Source organism: Oncorhynchus gorbuscha, unplaced genomic scaffold (genome assembly GCF_021184085.1).
Source record: "Oncorhynchus gorbuscha isolate QuinsamMale2020 ecotype Even-year unplaced genomic scaffold, OgorEven_v1.0 Un_scaffold_2360, whole genome shotgun sequence".
Lineage (NCBI taxonomy): Eukaryota > Metazoa > Chordata > Actinopteri > Salmoniformes > Salmonidae > Oncorhynchus > Oncorhynchus gorbuscha.
The window spans coordinates 52501-77177 of record NW_025746896.1 but is presented as its reverse complement, the minus strand read 5'-3'; the positions used below and the strand labels follow the sequence as shown (position 1 = coordinate 77177).

Here is a 24677-nt window from a genome sequence, read left to right as displayed (position 1 = left end):
TCAGGAAAGGAGCTTATCAAGGCATCAAGCTCATTGATGAACTCTCAGAGAGAACCTGGAGGGCGATAAATGATAAGGATGTTAAGCTTGAAAGGGCTAGTAACTGTGACAGCATGGAATTCAAAGGAGGCGATAGACAGATGGGTAAGGGGAGAAAGAGAGAATGACCACTTGGGAGAGATGAGGATCCCGGTGCCACCACCCCGCTGACCAGAAGCTCTCGGGGTGTGCGAGAACACGTGGGCGGACGAAGAGAGAGCAGTAGGAGTAGCAGTGTTGTCTGTGGTGATCCATGTTTCCGTCAGTGCCAAGAAGTCGAGGGACTGGAGGGAGGCATAGGCTGAGATGAACTCTGCCTTGTTGACCGCAGATTGGCAGTTCCAGAGGCTACCGGAGACCTGGAACTCCACGTGGGTCGTGCGCGCTGGGACCACCAGAGTAGGGTGGCCGCGGCCACGCGGTGTGGAGCGTTTGTATGGTCTGTGCAGAGAGGAGAGAACAGGGATAAACAGACACATAGTTGACAGGCTACAGAAGAGGCTACGCTAATGCAAAGGAGATTGGAATGACAAGTGGACTACACGTCTCGAATGTTCAGAAAGTTAAGCTACGTAGCAAGAATCTTATTGACTAAAATGATTAAAATGATACAGTACTGCTGAAGTAGGCCAGCTGGCAGTGGGTGCGTTGTTGACACTACACTAATCAAGTCGTTCCGTTGAGTGTAATAGTTTCTGCAGTGTTGCTATTCGGGGCTAGATGGCTAGCTAGCAGTGTTGTTTACGTTACATTGCGTTAAAAGAACGACAATAGCTGGCTAGCGAACCTAGAAAATCGCTCTAGACTACACAATTATCTTTGATACAAAGACGGCTATGTAGCTAGCTATGTAGCTAGCTACGATCAAACAAATCAAACCGTTGTACTGTAATGAAGTGAAAATGTGATACTACCTGTGAATGCGACCGGGTTGTTGAGTGCGGAAGTTCTATTCAGTAGATGTTAGCTAGCGTTGGCTAGCTAGCAGAGTCACCTACGTTAAGGACGACAAATAGCTGGCTAGCTAACCTCGGTAAATTAAGATAATCACTCTAAGACTACACACTCTAAACCTAAACAACACAATTATCTTGGATACGATGATACGAAGACAGCAAAGACAGCTATGTAGCTAGCTAACACTACACTAATCAAGTCGTTCAGTTGAGTGTAATAGTTTCTCCAGTGCAGCTAATCAGTGGACGTTAGCTAGCTGGCTAGTGAAGACTACGTTAGGACGGTGAAATACGATAATTACGCAATTATCTTTGATACAAAGACGGCTATGTAGCTAGCTGAGAAGAAATTGCTAAGATTAGACAAATCAAACCGTTGTGCTATAATGAAATATAATGAAAAAGTTATACTACCCTTGCTGGAGCGAAGTGCAGATGCGACCACTCGCTCCAACCGGAACCGGAAGACTTGTCTCTGAAGTGTCCATGTTTCTGGCCAGGGTTGTGTCTCTGAGGTGTCCACACCATACAGGTAGAGTCTAATACACCATACAGGTAGAGTCTAATACTCCATACAGGTAGAGTCTAATACTCCATACAGGTAGAGTCTAATACTCCATACAGGTAGAGTCTAATACTCCATACAGGTAGAGTCTAATACTCCATACAGGTAGAGTCTAATACTCCATACAGGTAGAGTCTAATATTCCATACAGGTAGAGTCTAATACTCCATACAGGTAGAGTCTAATACTCCATACAGGAAGAGTCTAATACTCCATACAGGAAGAGTCTAATACTCCATACAGGTAGAGTCTAATACTCCATACAGGTAGAGTCTAATACTCCATACAGGAAGAGTCTAATACTCCATACAGGTAGAGTCTAATACTCCATACAGGTAGAGTCTAATACTCCATACAGGTAGAGTCTAATACTCCATACAGGAAGAGTCTAATACTCCATACAGGTAGAGTCTAATGTAGAGTCTAATACACCATACAGGTAGAGTATAATACACCATACAGGTAGAGTCTAATACTCCATACAGGTAGAGTCTAATACTCCATACAGGAAGAGTCTAATACTCCATACAGGTAGAGTCTAATACTCCATACAGGTAGAGTCTAATACTCCATACAGGTAGAGTCTAATACACCATACAGGAAGAGTCTAATACTCCATACAGGTAGAGTCTAATACTCCATACAGGACGAGTCTAATACTCCATACAGGAAGAGTCTAATACTCCATACCATACAAGTAGAGTCTAATACTCCATACAGGTAGAGTCTAATGTAGAGTCTAATACACCATACAGGTAGAGTCTAATGTAGAGTCTAATACACCATACAGGTAGAGTCTAATACTCCATACAGGAAGAGTCTAATACTCCATACAGGTAGAGTCTAATACTCCATACAGGTAGAGTCTAATACTCCATACAGGTAGAGTCCAATACTCCATACAGGTAGAGTCTAATACACCATACAGGTAGAGTCTAATACACCATACAGGTAGAGTCTAATACACCATACAGGTAGAGTCTAATACTCCATACAGTACAGGAGAGTTTCAGGCCTACCAGTGATCAATATGACTCAATGCTGCCCCCTCGTGTTCTAACAGTAAACCTACAGTTAAGAGTTGTCAGATGACCAGTTGTGATGGAGTTTGTTGCCTGTGTTTTGTGTTATCTGTTGTCCAGTTGACAGGTATGCTCCAGTACGTGGTAAGGCTGTCTACGGAGCTGGAGGCCAAGTTCCTGTCAGTGGAGAGACTACAGGAGTACATCGAGGTGAGAACGTCAACACTTTCTATCTCTCAAATACACAAATAATGTCTTACCGTCTTCATGACCTTTTAATACACTACTATTCACCTGTCCAGGGTTGTGTCTCTGAGGTGTCCATGTTTCTGTCCAGGGTTGTGTCTCTGAGGTGTCCATGTTTCTGTCCAGGGTTGTGTCCCTGAGGTGTCCATGTTTCTGTCCAGGGTTGTGTCTCTGAGGTGTCCATGTTTCTGTCCAGGGTTGTGTCTCTGAGGTGTCCATTTTTCTGTCCAGGGTTGTGTCTCTGAGGTGTCCATGTTTCTGTCCAGGGTTGTGTCTCTGAGGTTTCCATGTTTCTGTCCAGGGTTGTGTCTCTGAGGTGTCCATGTTTCTGTCCAGGGTTGTGTCTCTAAGGTGTCCATGTTTCTGTCCAGGGTTGTGTCTCTGAAGTGTCCATGTTTCTGGCCAGGGTTGTGTCTCTGAGGTGTCCATGTTTCTGTCCAGGGTTGTGTCCCTGCGGAGTCCATGTTTCTGTCCAGGGTTGTGTCTCTGAGATGTCCATGTTTCTGTCCAGGGTTGTGTCTCTGAGGTGTCCATGTTTCTGTCCAGGGTTGTGTCTCTGAGGTGTCCATGTTTCTGTCCAGGGTTGTGTCTCTGAGGTGTCCATGTTTCTGTCCAGGGTTGTGTCTCTGAGGTGTCCATGTTTCTGTCCAGGGTTGTGTCTCTGAGGTGTCCATGTTTCTGTCCAGGGTTGTGTCTCTGAGATGTCCATGTTTCTGTCCAGGGTTGTGTCTCTGAGGTGTCCATGTTTCTGTCCAGGGTTGTGTCTCTGAGGTTTCCATGTTTCTGTCCAGGGTTGTGTCTCTGAGGTGTCCATGTTTCTGTCCAGGGTTGTGTCTCTGAGGTGTCCATGTTTCTGTCCAGGGTTGTGTCTCTGAGATGTCCATGTTTCTGTCCAGGGTTGTGTCTCTGAGGTGTCCATGTTTCTGTCCAGGGTTGTGTCTCTAAGGTGTCCATGTTTCTGTCCAGGGTTGTGTCTCTGAGGTGTCCATGTTTCTGTCCAGGGTTGTGTCTCTGAGGTGTCCATGTTTCTGTCCAGGGTTGTGTCTCTGAGGAGTCCATGTTTCTGTCCAGGGTTGTGTCTCTGAGGCGCCCAGGAGAGTTAAAGACGCCCTCATCCCAGAGGGTTGGCCTCATAAAGGGGCCATCTCCTTTAAGGACTATACGATGAGGTACAGAGCGAACACTCCCATCGTGCTCGATGGACTCCAGCTCAACATCCAGCCCAGGGAGAAGCTGGGCATCGTGGGGAGGACAGGCTCTGGTAAGACCTCAGTCCAACTCATTGTCAGAGTTGTTTGTGTCTATGCCTGCTGCTGGTGGCTAAGTGTATTTCACAGGCTCCGGTAAGACCTCAGTTTAGACCACCTACTCACTGTCGTAATGCTAACATGAAACACCACAGTGAACATTGTCATTGTGATATATTGTGGCATTTGGAAAGTATTCAGATCACATTTTGTTACATTACAAACTTATTCTAAAATGGATTCAATAGTTTTTTCCTTGACCAATCTACACACAATCCTCCATAATGACATCACAATGCTCCATAATGACATCACAATACTCCATAATGACATCACAATGCTCCATAATGACATCACAATACTCCATAATGACATCACAATGCTCCATAATGACATCACAATGCTCCATAATGACATCACAATACTCCATAATGACATCACAATACTCCATAATGACATCACAATGCTCCATAATTCCAAAGCAAAAACAGGTTTTTAGACATTTTTGCAAATGTATTAATAGTAAAACACTGAAATAAAATGTAAATAACTGAAATATGACATTTACATAAGTATTCAGACCCTTTACTCAGTACTGTGTTAAAGCACCTTTGGCAGCGATTACATGACACTACAAGCTTGGCAGACCTGTATTTGGGGAGTTTCTCCCTTGTTTTCTGCAGATCCTCTCAAACTCTGTCTGGTAGAATGGGTAGCGTCACTGAATCATCTCCCAGTCCCTGCAGCTGAAAAACATCCCCACAGCATGATGCTGCCGCCACCATGCTTCACCGTAGGGATGGTATTGGCTTTCCTCCAGACATAACGCTTGGCATTCAGACCAAAGAGTTCAATCTTAGTTTCATCAGACCAGAGAATCTTCTTTCTCATGGTCAGAGTCCTTTAGGTGCCTTTTGGCAAAATCCAAGTGGGCTGTCATGTGCCTTTTACAGAGGACTGGCTTCCGTCTGGCTACTCTACCATAAAGGCCTGATTGGTGGAGTGCTGCAGAGATGGTTGTCCTTCTGGAAGGTTCTCCCTTCTCTGCAGTGGAACTCTGGAGCTCTGTCAGAGTGACCATTGGGTTCTTGGTCACCCCTCTGACCAAGGCCCTTCTCTCCGGATTGGTCAGTTTGGCCGGGTGGCCAGCTCTAGGAAGAGTCTTGGTGGTTCCAAACTTCTTCCATTTTAGAATGATGGAGGCCACTGTGTTCTTGAGGACCTTCAATGCTGCAAACATTTTGTTGGTACCCTTCCCCAGATCTGTGCCTTGACAAAATCTCGGAGCTCTACGAACAATTCCTTCGACCTCATGGATTGGTTTTTGCTCTGACATGCACTGTCAGCAGTGTGACCTTACATAGACAGGTGTGTGTATTTCCAAATCATGTCCAATCAATTGAATTTACCACAGGTGGACTCCAATCAAGTTGTAGAAACAGGATGCACCTGAGCTCAATTTTGAGTCTCATAGAAAAGGTTCTGAATACTTATGTATTTCTAAAAACCTGTTTTAGCTTTTTCGTTATGGGGTAATGTGTGTAGATTGATGAAGAATATACAAGAAGTGTTTGTCAATCGTCAGGCATCAGGTTGTTGTCTTTGTTTTATCTTCTGGTGTGACCTGGATGTGTTGTATATAACCTGGATGTACTGTATATAATCTGGATGTGACCTGGATGTGTTGTATATAACCTGGATGTACTGTATATAACCTGGATGTGTTGTATATAACCTGGATGTACTGTATATAATCTGGATGTGACCTGGATGTGTTGTATATAACCTGGATGTACTGTATATAACCTGGATGTGTTGTTTATAACCTGGATGTGACCTGGATGTGTTGTATATGACCTGGATGTACTGTATATAACCTGGATGTGACCTGGATGTGACCTGGATGTGTTGTATATAACCTGGATGTGTTGTATATAACCTGGATGTGTTGTATATAACCTGGATGTACTGTATATAACCTGGATGTGACCTGGATGTGTGGTATATAACCTGGATGTGTTGTATATAACCTGGATGTACTGTATATAACCTGGATGTACTGTATATAACCTGGATGTGACCTGGATGTGTGGTATATAACCTGGATGTGTTGTATATAACCTGGATGTACTGTATATAACCTGGATGTACTGTATATAACCTGGATGTGACCTGGATGTACTGTATATAACCTAGATGTGACCTGGATGTGTTGTATATAACCTGGATGTGACCTGGATGTGTTGTATATAACCTGGATGTGACCTGGATGTGACCTGGATGTGACATGCATGTGACATGGATGTGTTGTATGTAACCTGGATGTGACCTGGGTGTGTATCTAGAACAATGTGTCAATACTGAGACAGCAGCTGTATATAACCTGGATATGACCTGGATGTGTTGTATTTAACCTGGATATGACCTGGATGTACTGTATATAACCTAGATGTGACCTGGATGTGTTGTATATAACCTAGATGTGACCTGGATGTGTTGTAAATAACCTGGATGTGACCTGGATGTGTATCTAGAACAATGTGTCAATACTGAGACAGCAGCTGTGTATAACCTGGATATGACGTGGATGTGTTGTATTTAACCTGGATGTGACGTGGATGTGTTGTATTTAACCTGGATGTGAACTGGATGTACTGTATTTAACCTGGATGTGTTGTATATAACCTGGATGTGACCTGGATGTGTTGTATATAACATGGATGTGTAGTATATAACCTGGATGTGTTGTATATAACCTGGATGTGACCTGGATGTGTTGTATATAACATGGATGTGTAGTATATAACCTGGATGTGTTGTATATAACCTGGATATGACCTGGATGTGTTGTATATAACCTGGATGTGTTGTATATAACCTGGATATGACCTGGATGTGTTGTATATAACCTGGATGTGTTGTATATAACCTGGATATGACCTGGATGTGTTGTATTTAACCTGGATGTGACCTGGATGTGTTGTATTTAACCTGGATGTGACCTGTATGTGTTGTATATAACCTGGATGTGTTGTATATAACCTGCATGTGTTGTATATAACCTGGATGTACTGTATATAACCTGGATATGACCTGGATGTGTTGTATATAACCTAGATGTGACCTGGATGTGTTGTATATAACCTAGATGTGACCTGGATGTGTTGTAAATAACCTGGATGTGACCTGGATGTGTATCTAGAACAATGTGTCAATACTGAGACAGCAGCTGTATATAACCTGGATATGACCTGGATGTGTTGTATTTAACCTGGATGTGACCTGGATGTGTTGTATTTAACCTGGATGTGACCTGGATGTGTTGTATATAACCTGGATGTGACCTGGATGTATTGTATATGACCTGGATGTACTGTATATAACCTGGATGTACTGTATATAACCTGGATGTGACCTGGATGTGTTGTATATAACCTGGATGTGACCTGGATGTGTTGTATATAACCTGGATGTGACCTGGATGTGTTGTATATAACCTGGATGTGACCTGGATGTGTTGTATATAACCTGTATGTGTTGTATATAACCTTGATGTGACCTGGATGTACTGTATATAAACTCAATGTGTTGTATATAACCTGGATGTGACCTGGATGTGTTGTATATAACCTGGATATGACCTGGGTGTACTGTATATAACCTGGATGTGTTTTATATAACCTGGATGTGACCTGTATGTGTTGTATATAACCTGTATGTGTTGTATATAACCTGGATGGGTTGTATATAACCTGGATGTGTAGTATATAACCTGGATGTGTTGTATATAACCTGGATGTGACCTGGATGTGTAGTATATAACCTGGATGTGTTGTATATAACCTGGATGTGACCTTGATGTGTTGTATATAACCTGGATGTGTTGTGTATAAACTGTATTTAACCTGGATGTGTTGTATATAACCTGGATGTGTTGTATGTAAACTGTATTTATCCTGGATGTGACCTGGATGTGTTGTATATAACCTGGATGTGTTGTATATAACCTGGATGTGACCTTGATGTGTTGTATATAACCTAGATGTGACCTGGATGTGTTGTATATAACCTAGATGTGACCTGGATGTGTTGTAAATAACCTGGATGTGACCTGGATGTGTATCTAGAACAATGTGTCAATACTGAGACAGCAGCTGTATATAACCTGGATATGACCTGGATGTGTTGTATTTAACCTGGATGTGACCTGGATGTGTTGTATTTAACCTGGATGTGACCTGGATGTGTTGTATATAACCTGGATGTGACCTGGATGTATTGTATATGACCTGGATGTACTGTATATAACCTGGATGTACTGTATATAACCTGGATGTGACCTGGATGTGTTGTATATAACCTGGATGTGACCTGGATGTGTTGTATATAACCTGGATGTGACCTGGATGTGTTGTATATAACCTGGATGTGACCTGGATGTGTTGTATATAACCTGTATGTGTTGTATATAACCTTGATGTGACCTGGATGTACTGTATATAAACTCAATGTGTTGTATATAACCTGGATGTGACCTGGATGTGTTGTATATAACCTGGATATGACCTGGGTGTACTGTATATAACCTGGATGTGTTTTATATAACCTGGATGTGACCTGTATGTGTTGTATATAACCTGTATGTGTTGTATATAACCTGGATGGGTTGTATATAACCTGGATGTGTAGTATATAACCTGGATGTGTTGTATATAACCTGGATGTGACCTGGATGTGTAGTATATAACCTGGATGTGTTGTATATAACCTGGATGTGACCTTGATGTGTTGTATATAACCTGGATGTGTTGTGTATAAACTGTATTTAACCTGGATGTGTTGTATATAACCTGGATGTGTTGTATGTAAACTGTATTTATCCTGGATGTGACCTGGATGTGTTGTATATAACCTGGATGTGTTGTATATAACCTGGATGTGACCTTGATGTGTTGTATATAACCTGGATGTGTTGTATATAACCTGGATGTGTTGTATATAACCTGGATGTGATCTTGATGTGTTGTATATAACCTGGATGTGTCGTATATAACCTGGATGTGTTGTGTATAACCTGGATGTGTTGTATATAACCTGGATGTGTTGTATATAACCTGGATGTGACCTGGATGTGTTGTATATAACCTGGGTGTGTTGTAAATAACATGGATGCGTACTATATAACCTGGATGTGTTGTACATAACCTGGATGTATTGTATATAACCTGAATGTGTTGTATATAACCTGGATGTGTTGTATATAACCTGGATGTATTGTATATAACCTGTATGTGTTGTATATAACCTGCATGTGTTGTACATAACCTGGATGTGTTGTATATAACCTGGATGTGTTGTATATAAACTGGATGTGTAGTATATAACCTGGAGGTACTGTTTATAACCTGAATGTGTAGTATACAACCTGGATGTGTTGTATATAACCTTTATGTGTTGTATATAACCTGGATGTGTTGTATATAACCTGGATGTATAGTCTATAACCTGGATGTGTTGTATATAAACTGTATTTAACCTGGATGTATAGTCTATAACCTGGGCATATTGTATATAACCTGGATGTGTTGTATATAAACTGGATGTGTTGTATATAACCTGGAGGTACTGTTTATAACCTGAATGTGTAGTATACAACCTGGATGTGTTGTATATAACCTGGATGTGTTGTATATAACCTGGATGTGTTGTATATAACCTGGATGTATAGTCTATAAACTGGATGTGTTGTATATAACCTGGATGTGTTGTATATAACCTGGATATGACCTGGTTGTGTTGTATTTAACCTGGATGTGACCTGGATGTGTTGTATTTAACCTGGATGTGTTGTATATAACCTGGATGTGACCTGGATGTACTGTATGTAACCTGGATGTGTTGTATATAACCTGGATGTGTTGTATGTAAACTGTATTTAACCTTGATGTGACCTGGATGTGTTGTATATAACCTGGATGTGTTGTATATAACCTGGATGTGACCTTGATGTGTTGTATATAACCTGGATGTGTTGTATATAACCTGGATGTGTTGTATATAACCTGGATGTGATCTTGATGTGTTGTATATAACCTGGATGTGTTGTATATAACCTGGATGTGTTGTATATAACCTGGATGTGTTGTATATAACCTGGATGTGTTGTATATAAACTGGATGTGACCTGGATGTACTGTATATAACCTGGATGTGTTGTATATAACCTGGATTTGACCTGGATGTATTGTATATAACCTGAATGTGTTGTATATAACCTGGATGTGTTGTATATAACCTGGATGTATTGTATATAACCTGTATGTGTTGTATATAACCTGCATGTGTTGTATATAAACTGGATGTGTAGTATATAACCTGGAGGTACTGTTTATAACCTGAATGTGTAGTATACAACCTGGATGTGTTGTATATAACCTTTATGTGTTGTATATAACCTGGATGTGTTGTATATAACCTGGGCATATTGTATATAACCTGGATGTGTTGTATATAAACTGGATGTGTTGTATATAACCTGGAGGTACTGTTTATAACCTGAATGTGTAGTATACAACCTGGATGTGTTGTATATAACCTGGATGTATTGTATATAACCTGTATGTGTTGTATATAACCTGCATGTGTTGTACATAACCTGGATGTGTTGTATATAACCTGGATGTGTTGTATATAAACTGGATGTGTAGTATATAACCTGGAGGTACTGTTTATAACCTGAATGTGTAGTATACAACCTGGATGTGTTGTATATAACCTTTATGTGTTGTATATAACCTGGATGTGTTGTATATAACCTGGATGTATAGTCTATAACCTGGATGTGTTGTATATAAACTGTATTTAACCTGGATGTATAGTCTATAACCTGGGCATATTGTATATAACCTGGATGTGTTGTATATAAACTGGATGTGTTGTATATAACCTGGAGGTACTGTTTATAACCTGAATGTGTAGTATACAACCTGGATGTGTTGTATATAACCTGGATGTGTTGTATATAACCTGGATGTGTTGTATATAACCTGGATGTATAGTCTATAAACTGGATGTGTTGTATATAACCTGGATGTGTTGTATATAACCTGGATATGACCTGGTTGTGTTGTATTTAACCTGGATGTGACCTGGATGTGTTGTATTTAACCTGGATGTGTTGTATATAACCTGGATGTGACCTGGATGTACTGTATGTAACCTGGATGTGTTGTATATAACCTGGATGTGTTGTATGTAAACTGTATTTAACCTTGATGTGACCTGGATGTGTTGTATATAACCTGGATGTGTTGTATATAACCTGGATGTGACCTTGATGTGTTGTATATAACCTGGATGTGTTGTATATAACCTGGATGTGTTGTATATAACCTGGATGTGATCTTGATGTGTTGTATATAACCTGGATGTGTTGTATATAACCTGGATGTGTTGTATATAACCTGGATGTGTTGTATATAACCTGGATGTGTTGTATATAACCTGGATGTGTTGTATATAACCTGGATGTGTTGTATATAAACTGGATGTGACCTGGATGTACTGTATATAACCTGGATGTGTTGTATATAACCTGGATTTGACCTGGATGTATTGTATATAACCTGAATGTGTTGTATATAACCTGGATGTGTTGTATATAACCTGGATGTATTGTATATAACCTGTATGTGTTGTATATAACCTGCATGTGTTGTATATAAACTGGATGTGTAGTATATAACCTGGAGGTACTGTTTATAACCTGAATGTGTAGTATACAACCTGGATGTGTTGTATATAACCTTTATGTGTTGTATATAACCTGGATGTGTTGTATATAACCTGGGCATATTGTATATAACCTGGATGTGTTGTATATAAACTGGATGTGTTGTATATAACCTGGAGGTACTGTTTATAACCTGAATGTGTAGTATACAACCTGGATGTGTTGTATATAACCTGGATGTGTTGTATATAACCTGGATGTGTTGTATATAACCTGGATGTATAGTCTATAAACTGGATGTGTTGTATATAACCTGGATGTGTTGTATATAACCTGGATATGACCTGGTTGTGTTGTATTTAAACTGGATGTGACCTGGATGTGTTGTATTTAACCTGGATGTGTTGTATATAACCTGGATGTGACCTGGATGTGTTGTATATAACCTGGATGTGTTGTATATAACCTGGATGTGTTGTATGTAAACTGTATTTAACCTGGATGTGACCTGGATGTGTTGTATATAACCTGGATGTGTTGTATATAACCTGGATGTGACCTTGATGTGTTGTATATAACCTGGATGTGTTGTATATAACCTGGATGTGATCTTGATGTGTTGTATATAACCTGGATGTGTTGTATATAACCTGGATGTGTTGTATATAACCTGGATGTGTTGTATATAACCTGGATGTGTTGTATATAACCTGGATGTGTTGTATATAAACTGGATGTGACCTGGATGTACTGTATATAACCTGGATGTGTTGTATATAACCTGGATTTGACCTGGATGTGTTGTATATAACCTGGATGTGACCTGGATGTGTTGTATATAACCTGGTTGTGACCTGGATGTGTTGTATATAACCTGGATGTGACCTGGATGTGTTGTATATGACCTGGATGTACTGTATATAACCTGGATGTACTGTATATAACCTGGATGTGACCTGGATGTGTTGTATATAACCTGGATGTGACCTGGATGTGTTGTATATAACCTGGATGTGACCTGGATGTGTTGTATATAACCTGTATGTGTTGTATATAACCTTGATGTGACCTGGATGTACTGTATATAAACTCAATGTGTTGTATATAACCTGGATGTGACCTGGATGTGTTGTATATAACCTGGATATGACCTGGGTGTACTGTATATAACCTGGATGTGTTTTATATAACCTGGATGTGACCTGTATGTGTTGTATATAACCTGTATGTGTTGTATATAACCTGGATGGGTTGTATATAACCTGGATGTGTAGTATATAACCTGGATGTGTTGTATATAACCTGGATGTGACCTGGATGTGTAGTATATAACCTGGATGTGTTGTATATAACCTGGATGTGACCTTGATGTGTTGTATATAACCTGGATGTGTTGTGTATAAACTGTATTTAACCTGGATGTGTTGTATATAACCTGGATGTGTTGTATGTAAACTGTATTTATCCTGGATGTGACCTGGATGTGTTGTATATAACCTGGATGTGTTGTATATAACCTGGATGTGACCTTGATGTGTTGTATATAACCTGGATGTGTTGTATATAACCTGGATGTGTTGTATATAACCTGGATGTGATCTTGATGTGTTGTATATAACCTGGATGTGTCGTATATAACCTGGATGTGTTGTGTATAACCTGGATGTGTTGTGTATAACCTGGATGTGTTGTATATAACCTGGATGTGTTGTATATAACCTGGATGTGTTGTATATAACCTGGATGTGACCTGGATGTGTTGTATATAACCTGGGTGTGTTGTAAATAAAATGGATGCGTACTATATAACCTGGATGTGTTGTACATAACCTGGATGTATTGTATATAACCTGAATGTGTTGTATATAACCTGGATGTGTTGTATATAACCTGGATGTATTGTATATAACCTGTATGTGTTGTATATAACCTGCATGTGTTGTACATAACCTGGATGTGTTGTATATAACCTGGATGTGTTGTATATAACCTGGATGGGTTGTATATAAACTGTATTTAACCTGGATGTATTGTATATAACCTGGATGTGTTGTATATAAACTGTATTTAACCTGGATGTATTGTATATAACCTGGATGTATTGTATATAACCTGTATGTACTGTATATAACCTGTATGTGTTGTATATAACCTGTATGTGTTGTATATAACCTGGATGGGTTGTATATAACCTGGATGTGTAGTATATAACCTGGATGTGACCTGAATGTGTTGTATATAACCTGGATGTGTTGTATATAACCTGGATGTGACCTTGATGTGTTGTATATAACCTGGATGTGTTGTGTATAAACTGTATTTAACCTGGATGTGTTGTATATAACCTGGATGTGTTGTATGTAAACTGTATTTATCCTGGATGTGACCTGGATGTGTTGTATATAACCTGGATGTGTTGTATATAACCTGGATGTGACCTTGATGTGTTGTATATAACCTGGATGTGTTGTATATAACCTGGATGTGTTGTATATAACCTGGATGTGATCTTGATGTGTTGTATATAACCTGGATGTGTTGTATATAACCTGGATGTGTTGTGTATAACCTGGATGTGTTGTATATAACCTGGATGTGTTGTATATAACCTGGATGTGACCTGGATGTGTTGTATATAACCTGGGTGTGTTGTAAATAACATGGATGCGTACTATATAACCTGGATGTGTTGTACATAACCTGGATGTATTGTATATAACCTGAATGTGTTGTATATAACCTGGATGTATTGTATATAACCTGGATGTATTGTATATAACCTGTATGTGTTGTATATAACCTGCATGTGTTGTACATAACCTGGATGTGTTGTATATAACCTGGATGTATAGTCTATAACCTGGATGTGTTGTATATAAACTGTATTTAACCTGGATGTATAGTCTATAACCTGGGTGTATTGTATATAACCTGGATGTGTTGTATATAAACTGGATGTGTTGTATATAACCCGGAGGTACTGTTTATAACCTGAATGTGTAGTATACAACCTGGATGTGTTGTATATAACCTGGATGTGTTGTATATAACCTGGGTGTGTTGTATATAACCTGGATGTATAGTCTATAACCTGGATGTGTTGTATATAAACTGTATTTAACCTGGATGTATAGTCTATAAACTGGGTGTTTTGTATATAACCTGTATGTACTGTATGTAAATGTAATAACCTGGATGTGTTGTATATAAACTGTATTTAACCTGGATGTATTGTATATAACCTGGATGTGTTGTATATAAACTGTATTTAACCTGGATGTATTGTATATAACCTGGATGTGTTGTATATAAACTGTATTTAACCTGGATGTATTGTATATAACCTGGATGTATTGTATATAACCTATATGTACTGTATATAACCTGGATGTGTTGTATATAAACTGTATTTAACCTGGATATATTGTATATAACCTGGATGTGTTGTATATAAACTGTATATAACCTGGATGTGTTGTATATAAACTGTATTTAACCTGGATGTGTTGTATATAACCTGGATGTGTTGTATATAACCTGGATGTGTTGTATGTAAACTGTATTTAACCTGGATGTGTTGTATATAAACTGTATTTAACCTGGATGTGTAGTATATAACCTGGATGTGTTGTATATAAACTGTATGTACTGTATATAACCTGGGTGTATTGTATATAACCTGTATGTACTGTATATAACCTGGATGTGTTGTATATAACCTGGATGTGTTGTATATAACCCGTATGTACTGTATATAACCTGGATGTGTTGTATATAACCTGTATGTACTGTATATAACCTGGATGTGTTGTGTATAACCTGTATGTACTGTATATAACCTGTATGTACTGTATATAACCTGGATGTGTTGTATATAACCTGGATGTATTGTATATAACCTGTATGTACTGTATATAACCTGGATGTGTTGTATATAACCTGGATGTGTTGTATATAACCTGGATGTGTTGTATATAACCTGTATATAACCTGGGTGTATTGTATATAACCTGAATGTACTGTAAATAACCTGGATGTGTTGTATATAAACTGGATGTGTAGTATATAACCTGGAGGTACTGTTTATAACCTGAATGTGTAGTATACAACCTGGATGTGTTGTATATAACCTTTATGTGTTGTATATAACCTGGATGTGTTGTATATAACCTGGATGTATAGTCTATAACCTGGATGTGTTGTATATAAACTGTATTTAACCTGGATGTATAGTCTATAACCTGGGCATATTGTATATAACCTGGATGTGTTGTATATAAACTGGATGTGTTGTATATAACCTGGAGGTACTGTTTATAACCTGAATGTGTAGTATACAACCTGGATGTGTTGTATATAACCTGGATGTGTTGTATATAACCTGGATGTGTTGTATATAACCTGGATGTATAGTCTATAAACTGGATGTGTTGTATATAACCTGGATGTGTTGTATATAACCTGGATATGACCTGGATGTGTTGTATTTAACCTGGATGTGTTGTATATAACCTGGATGTGACCTGGATGTACTGTATGTAACCTGGATGTGTTGTATATAACCTGGATGTGTTGTATGTAAACTGTATTTAACCTTGATGTGACCTGGATGTGTTGTATATAACCTGGATGTGTTGTATATAACCTGGATGTGACCTTGATGTGTTGTATATAACCTGGATGTGTTGTATATAACCTGGATGTGTTGTATATAACCTGGATGTGATCTTGATGTGTTGTATATAACCTGGATGTGTTGTATATAACCTGGATGTGTTGTATATAACCTGGATGTGTTGTATATAACCTGGATGTGTTGTATATAACCTGGATGTGTTGTATATAACCTGGATGTGTTGTATATAAACTGGATGTGACCTGGATGTACTGTATATAACCTGGATGTGTTGTATATAACCTGGATTTGACCTGGATGTATTGTATATAACCTGAATGTGTTGTATATAACCTGGATGTGTTGTATATAACCTGGATGTATTGTATATAACCTGTATGTGTTGTATATAACCTGCATGTGTTGTATATAAACTGGATGTGTAGTATATAACCTGGAGGTACTGTTTATAACCTGAATGTGTAGTATACAACCTGGATGTGTTGTATATAACCTTTATGTGTTGTATATAACCTGGATGTGTTGTATATAACCTGGATGTATAGTCTATAACCTGGATGTGTTGTATATAAACTGTATTTAACCTGGATGTATAGTCTATAACCTGGGCATATTGTATATAACCTGGATGTGTTGTATATAAACTGGATGTGTTGTATATAACCTGGAGGTACTGTTTATAACCTGAATGTGTAGTATACAACCTGGATGTGTTGTATATAACCTGGATGTGTTGTATATAACCTGGATGTGTTGTATATAACCTGGATGTATAGTCTATAAACTGGATGTGTTGTATATAACCTGGATGTGTTGTATATAACCTGGATATGACCTGGTTGTGTTGTATTTAAACTGGATGTGACCTGGATGTGTTGTATTTAACCTGGATGTGTTGTATATAACCTGGATGTGACCTGGATGTGTTGTATATAACCTGGATGTGTTGTATATAACCTGGATGTGTTGTATGTAAACTGTATTTAACCTGGATGTGACCTGGATGTGTTGTATATAACCTGGATGTGTTGTATATAACCTGGATGTGACCTTGATGTGTTGTATATAACCTGGATGTGTTGTATATAACCTGGATGTGATCTTGATGTGTTGTATATAACCTGGATGTGTTGTATATAACCTGGATGTGTTGTATATAACCTGGATGTGTTGTATATAACCTGGATGTGTTGTATATAACCTGGATGTGTTGTATATAAACTGGATGTGACCTGGATGTACTGTATATAACCTGGATGTGTTGTATATAACCTGGATTTGACCTGGATGTGTTGTATATAACCTGGATGTGACCTGGATGTGTTGTATATAACCTGGTTGTGACCTGGATGTGTTGTATATAACCTGGATGTGACCTGGATGTGTTGTATATGACCTGGATGTACTGTATATAACCTGGATGTACTGTATATAACCTGGATGTGACCTGGATGTGTTGTATATAACCTGGATGTGACCTGGATGTGTTGTATATAACCTGGATGTGACCTGGATGTGTTGTATATAACCTGTATGTGTTGTATATAACCTTGATGTGACCTGGATGTACTGTATATAAACTCAATGTGTTGTATATAACCTGGATGTGACCTGGATGTGTTGTATATAACCTGGATATGACCTGGGTGTACTGTATATAACCTGGATGTGTTTTATATAACCTGGATGTGACCTGTATGTGTTGTATATAACCTGTATGTGTTGTATATAACCTGGATGGGTTGTATATAACCTGGATGTGTAGTATATAACCTGGATGTGTTGTATATAACCTGGATGTGACCTGGATGTGTAGTATATAACCTGGATGTGTTGTATATAACCTGGATGTGACCTTGATGTGTTGTATATAACCTGGATGTGTTGTGTATAAACTGTATTTAACCTGGATGTGTTGTATATAACCTGGATGTGTTGTATGTAAACTGTATTTATCCTGGATGTGACCTGGATGTGTTGTATATAACCTGGATGTGTTGTATATAACCTGGATGTGACCTTGATGTGTTGTATATAACCTGGATGTGTTGTATATAACCTGGATGTGTTGTATATAACCTGGATGTGATCTTGATGTGTTGTATATAACCTGGATGTGTCGTATATAACCTGGATGTGTTGTGTATAACCTGGATGTGTTGTGTATAACCTGGATGTGTTGTATATAACCTGGATGTGTTGTATATAACCTGGATGTGTTGTATATAACCTGGATGTGACCTGGATGTGTTGTATATAACCTGGGTGTGTTGTAAATAAAATGGATGCGTACTATATAACCTGGATGTGTTGTACATAACCTGGATGTATTGTATATAACCTGAATGTGTTGTATATAACCTGGATGTGTTGTATATAACCTGGATGTATTGTATATAACCTGTATGTGTTGTATATAACCTGCATGTGTTGTACATAACCTGGATGTGTTGTATATAACCTGGATGTGTTGTATATAACCTGGATGGGTTGTATATAAACTGTATTTAACCTGGATGTATTGTATATAACCTGGATGTGTTGTATATAAACTGTATTTAACCTGGATGTATTGTATATAACCTGGATGTATTGTATATAACCTGTATGTACTGTATATAACCTGTATGTGTTGTATATAACCTGTATGTGTTGTATATAACCTGGATGGGTTGTATATAACCTGGATGTGTAGTATATAACCTGGATGTGTTGTATATAACCTGGATGTGACCTGAATGTGTTGTATATAACCTGGATGTGTTGTATATAACCTGGATGTGACCTTGATGTGTTGTATATAACCTGGATGTGTTGTGTATAAACTGTATTTAACCTGGATGTGTTGTATATAACCTGGATGTGTTGTATGTAAACTGTATTTATCCTGGATGTGACCTGGATGTGTTGTATATAACCTGGATGTGTTGTATATAACCTGGATGTGACCTTGATGTGTTGTATATAACCTGGATGTGTTGTATATAACCTGGATGTGTTGTATATAACCTGGATGTGATCTTGATGTGTTGTATATAACCTGGATGTGTTGTATATAACCTGGATGTGTTGTGTATAACCTGGATGTGTTGTATATAACCTGGATGTGTTGTATATAACCTGGATGTGACCTGGATGTGTTGTATATAACCTGGGTGTGTTGTAAATAACATGGATGCGTACTATATAACCTGGATGTGTTGTACATAACCTGGATGTATTGTATATAACCTGAATGTGTTGTATATAACCTGGATGTATTGTATATAACCTGGATGTATTGTATATAACCTGTATGTGTTGTATATAACCTGCATGTGTTGTACATAACCTGGATGTGTTGTATATAACCTGGATGTATAGTCTATAACCTGGATGTGTTGTATATAAACTGTATTTAACCTGGATGTATAGTCTATAACCTGGGTGTATTGTATATAACCTGGATGTGTTGTATATAAACTGGATGTGTTGTATATAACCCGGAGGTACTGTTTATAACCTGAATGTGTAGTATACAACCTGGATGTGTTGTATATAACCTGGATGTGTTGTATATAACCTGGGTGTGTTGTATATAACCTGGATGTATAGTCTATAACCTGGATGTGTTGTATATAAACTGTATTTAACCTGGATGTATAGTCTATAAACTGGGTGTTTTGTATATAACCTGTATGTACTGTATGTAAATGTAATAACCTGGATGTGTTGTATATAAACTGTATTTAACCTGGATGTATTGTATATAACCTGGATGTGTTGTATATAAACTGTATTTAACCTGGATGTATTGTATATAACCTGGATGTGTTGTATATAAACTGTATTTAACCTGGATGTATTGTATATAACCTGGATGTATTGTATATAACCTATATGTACTGTATATAACCTGGATGTGTTGTATATAAACTGTATTTAACCTGGATATATTGTATATAACCTGGATGTGTTGTATATAAACTGTATATAACCTGGATGTGTTGTATATAAACTGTATTTAACCTGGATGTGTTGTATATAACCTGGATGTGTTGTATATAACCTGGATGTGTTGTATGTAAACTGTATTTAACCTGGATGTGTTGTATATAAACTGTATTTAACCTGGATGTGTAGTATATAACCTGGATGTGTTGTATATAAACTGTATGTACTGTATATAACCTGGGTGTATTGTATATAACCTGTATGTACTGTATATAACCTGGATGTGTTGTATATAACCTGGATGTGTTGTATATAACCCGTATGTACTGTATATAACCTGGATGTGTTGTATATAACCTGTATGTACTGTATATAACCTGGATGTGTTGTGTATAACCTGTATGTACTGTATATAACCTGTATGTACTGTATATAACCTGGATGTGTTGTATATAACCTGGATGTATTGTATATAACCTGTATGTACTGTATATAACCTGGATGTGTTGTATATAACCTGGATGTGTTGTATATAACCTGGATGTGTTGTATATAACCTGTATATAACCTGGGTGTATTGTATATAACCTGAATGTACTGTAAATAACCTGGATGTGTTGTATATAAACTGTATTTAACCTGGATGTGATCTTGATGTGTTGTATATAACCTGTATGTGTTGTATATAACCTGGATGTGTTGTATATAACCTGGATGTGTTGTATATAACCTGGATGTGTTGTATATAACCTGGATGTGTTGTATATAAACTGTATTTAACCTGGATGTGTTGTATATAACCTGGATGTGTTGTATATAAACTGTATATAACCTGGATGTGTTGTATATAAACTGTATTTAAACTGGATGTGTTGTATATAACCTGGATGTGTTGTATATAACCTGGATGTGTTGTATATAAACTGTATTTAACCTGGATGTGTTGTATATAACCTGGATGTGTTGTATATAAACTGTATATAACCTGGATGTGTTGTATATAAACTGTATTTAAACTGGATGTGTTGTATATAACCTGGATGTGTTGTATATAACCTGTATTTAACCTGGATGTGTTGTATATAACCTGGATGTGTTGTATATAACCTGTATTTAACCTGGATGTGTTGTATATAACCTGGATGTGTTGTATATAACCTGTATTTAACCTTGATGTGTTGTATATAACCTGGATGTGTAGTATATAACCTGGATGTGTTGTATATAAACTGTATTTAACCTGGATGTGTTGTATATAACTTGGATATTATATGTCACCCAACAGGGAAGTCTTCTTTAGGAGTGGCACTGTTCCGCCTGGTGGAACCAGCTGCAGGGACTATCTTCATAGATGGGGTGGACACCAGCGCTATCGGCCTGGAGGACCTCCGCAGCAAACTATCAGTCATCCCCCAGGACCCTGTCCTATTCATCGGCACTGTCAGGTAATACCACTGTCTACACAGTACACTAGTCACCTATAGAAACAGACTGCATAGACCAGGTAATACCACTGTCTACACAGTAGACTAGTCACCTATAGAAACATACTGCATAGACCAGGTAATACCACTGTCTACACAGTACACTAGTCACCTATAGAAACAGACTGCATAGACCAGGTAATACCACTGTCTACACAGTAGACTAGTCACCTATAGAAACAGACTGCATAGACCAGGTAATACCACTGTCTACACAGTACACTAGTCACCTATAGAAACAGACTGCATAGACCAGGTAATACCACTGTCTACACAGTACACTAGTCACCTATAGAAACAGACTGCATAGACCAGGTAATACCACTGTCTACACAGTACACTAGTCACCTATAGAAACAGACTGCATAGACCTGTGTCTCTATCTGACTGGGTCCAGGTATGACCTCTCTGTCAGACTGTATTACTGTGTCTCTACCTGACTGGGTCCAGGACTAGTTTCTCCAGGTATGACCTCTCTGTCAGCCTGTATTACTGTGTCTCTATCTGACTGGGTCCAGGTGTGACCTCTCTGTCAGCCTGTATTACTGTGTCTCTACCTGACTGGGTCCAGGACTAGTTTCTCCAGGTATGACCTCTCTGTCAGCCTGTATTACTGTGTCTCTATCTGACTGGGTCCAGGTATGACCTCTCTGTCAGCCTGTATTACTGTGTCTCTATCTGACTGGGTCCAGGTATGACCTCTCTGTCAGCCTGTATTACTGTGTCTCTACCTGACTGGGTCCAGGACTAGTTTCTCCAGGTATGACCTCTCTGTCAGCCTGTATTACTGTGTCTCTATCTGACTGGGTCCAGGTATGACCTCTCTGTCAGCCTTTATTACTGTGTCTCTACCTGACTGGGTCCAGGTGTGACCTCTCTGTCAGCCTGTATTACTGTGTCTCTATCTGACTGGGTCCAGGACTAGTTTCTCCAGGTATGACCTCTCTGTCAGCCTGTATTACTGTGTCTCTATCTGACTGGGTCCAGGTATGACCTCTCTGTCAGCCTGTATTACTGTGTCTCTATCTGACTGGGTCCAGGTATGACCTCTCTGTCAGCCTGTATTACTGTGTCTCTACCTGACTGGGTCCAGGTATGACCTCTCTGTCAGCCTGTATTACTCTGTCTCTACCTGACTGGGTCCAGGTATGACCTCTCTGTCAGCCTGTATTACTGTGTCTCTATCTGACTGGGTTCAGAACTAGTTTCTCCAGGTATGACCTCTCTGTCAGCCTGTATTACTGTGTCTCTATCTGACTGGGTCCAGGTATGACCTCTCTGTCAGCCTGTATTACTGTGTCTCTATCTGACTGGGTCCAGGTATGACCTCTCTGTCAGCCTGTATTACTGTGTCTCTATCTGACTGGGTCCAGGTATGACCTCTCTGTCAGCCTGTATTACTGTGTCTCTATCTGACTGGGTCCAGGTATGACCTCTCTGTCAGCCTGTATTACTGTGTCTCTATCTGACTGGGTCCAGGTATGACCTCTCTGTCAGCCTGTATTACTGTGTCTCTACCTGACTGGGTCCAGGTATGACCTCTCTGTCAGCCTGTATTACTGTGTCTCTATCTGACTGGGTCCAGGTATGACCTCTCTGTCAGCCTGTATTACTGTGTCTCTACCTGACTGGGTCCAGGTATGACCTCTCTGTCAGCCTGTATGTGTCTCTATCTGACTGGGTCCAGGTATGACCTCTCTGTCAGCCTGTATTACTGTGTCTCTATCTGACTGGGTCCAGGTATGACCTCTCTGTCAGCCTGTATTACTGTGTCTCTACCTGACTGGGTCCAGGTATGACCTCTCTGTCAGCCTGTATTACTGTGTCTCTATCTGACTGGGTCCAGGTATGACCTCTCTGTCAGCCTGTATTACTGTGTCTCTACCTGACTGGGTCCAGGTATGACCTCTCTGTCAGCCTGTATTACTGTGTCTCTACCTGACTGGGTCCAGGTATGACCTCTCTGTCAGCCTGTATTACTGTGTCTCTACCTGACTGGGTCCAGGTATGACCTCTCTGTCAGCCTGTATTACTGTGTCTCTACAATGTGACTTGTTACCCTGTTGCAGGTATAATCTGGATCCTTTCAACAACTATAGTGACGAGGACATCTGGTCTGCTCTGGATAAGACCTTCATGAAACACACAGTACGTACAGCCTCTATGTGGAACATTAGATAAGGCCTGTTACTGTAGGTTGTCTGACTCTATGGGGATCTGGTTTACTGTAGGTTGTCTGCCTCTATAGGGACCATTACATGAGGCCTGTTACTGTAGGTTGTCTGCCTCTATGGGGACCATTACATGAGGCCTGTTACTGTAGGTTGTCTGCCTCTATGGGGACCATTACATGAGGCCTGGTTTACTGTAGGTTGTCTGACTCTATAGGGACCATTACATGAGGCCTGGTTTACTGTAGGTTGTCTGCCTCTATAGGGACCATTACATGAGGCCTGGTTTACTGTAGGTTGTCTGACTCTATAGGGACCATTACATGAGGCCTGGTTTACTGTAGGTTGTCTGACTCTATGGGGACCATTACATGAGGCCTGTTACTGTAGGTTGTCTGACTCTATGGGGACCATTACATGAGGCCTGGTTGACTGTAGGTTGTCTGACAGGGATCAAGTGTTGATGGTGATGATGATGCTGGTGATGATGATAATGGTGATGATGGTAATGATGCTAATGGTGATTATGATGGTGATGATTATGGTGGTGATGGTGTTGGTAGTGATGGCGATTATGATAATGGCGATTATGATAATGCCGATTATGACAATGGAGATTATGACCATGGAGATTATGATAATGCCG

The 24677-nt window shown here is 39.2% G+C and overlaps 1 protein-coding gene across 2 annotated transcripts in view; it reads left to right on the top strand.

The window, feature by feature from the left end:
- The first annotated feature begins 1522 nt into the window (after positions 1-1522).
- The window catches only part of LOC124025698 (ATP-binding cassette sub-family C member 12-like), a 31104-nt gene continuing 7949 nt past the window's right edge, over positions 1523-24677 (top strand). Inside the window, exons 1-5 of one of the 2 annotated variants that reach the window (XM_046339038.1) lie at positions 1523-1527; positions 2703-2792; positions 3900-4089; positions 21662-21821; positions 23930-24008. In XM_046339038.1, the coding sequence (XP_046194994.1) occupies positions 2712-2792; positions 3900-4089; positions 21662-21821; positions 23930-24008 (510 nt within the window). In that variant the 5' untranslated portion in view covers positions 1523-1527; positions 2703-2711. The other variant, XM_046339037.1, reaches the window with a different exon arrangement.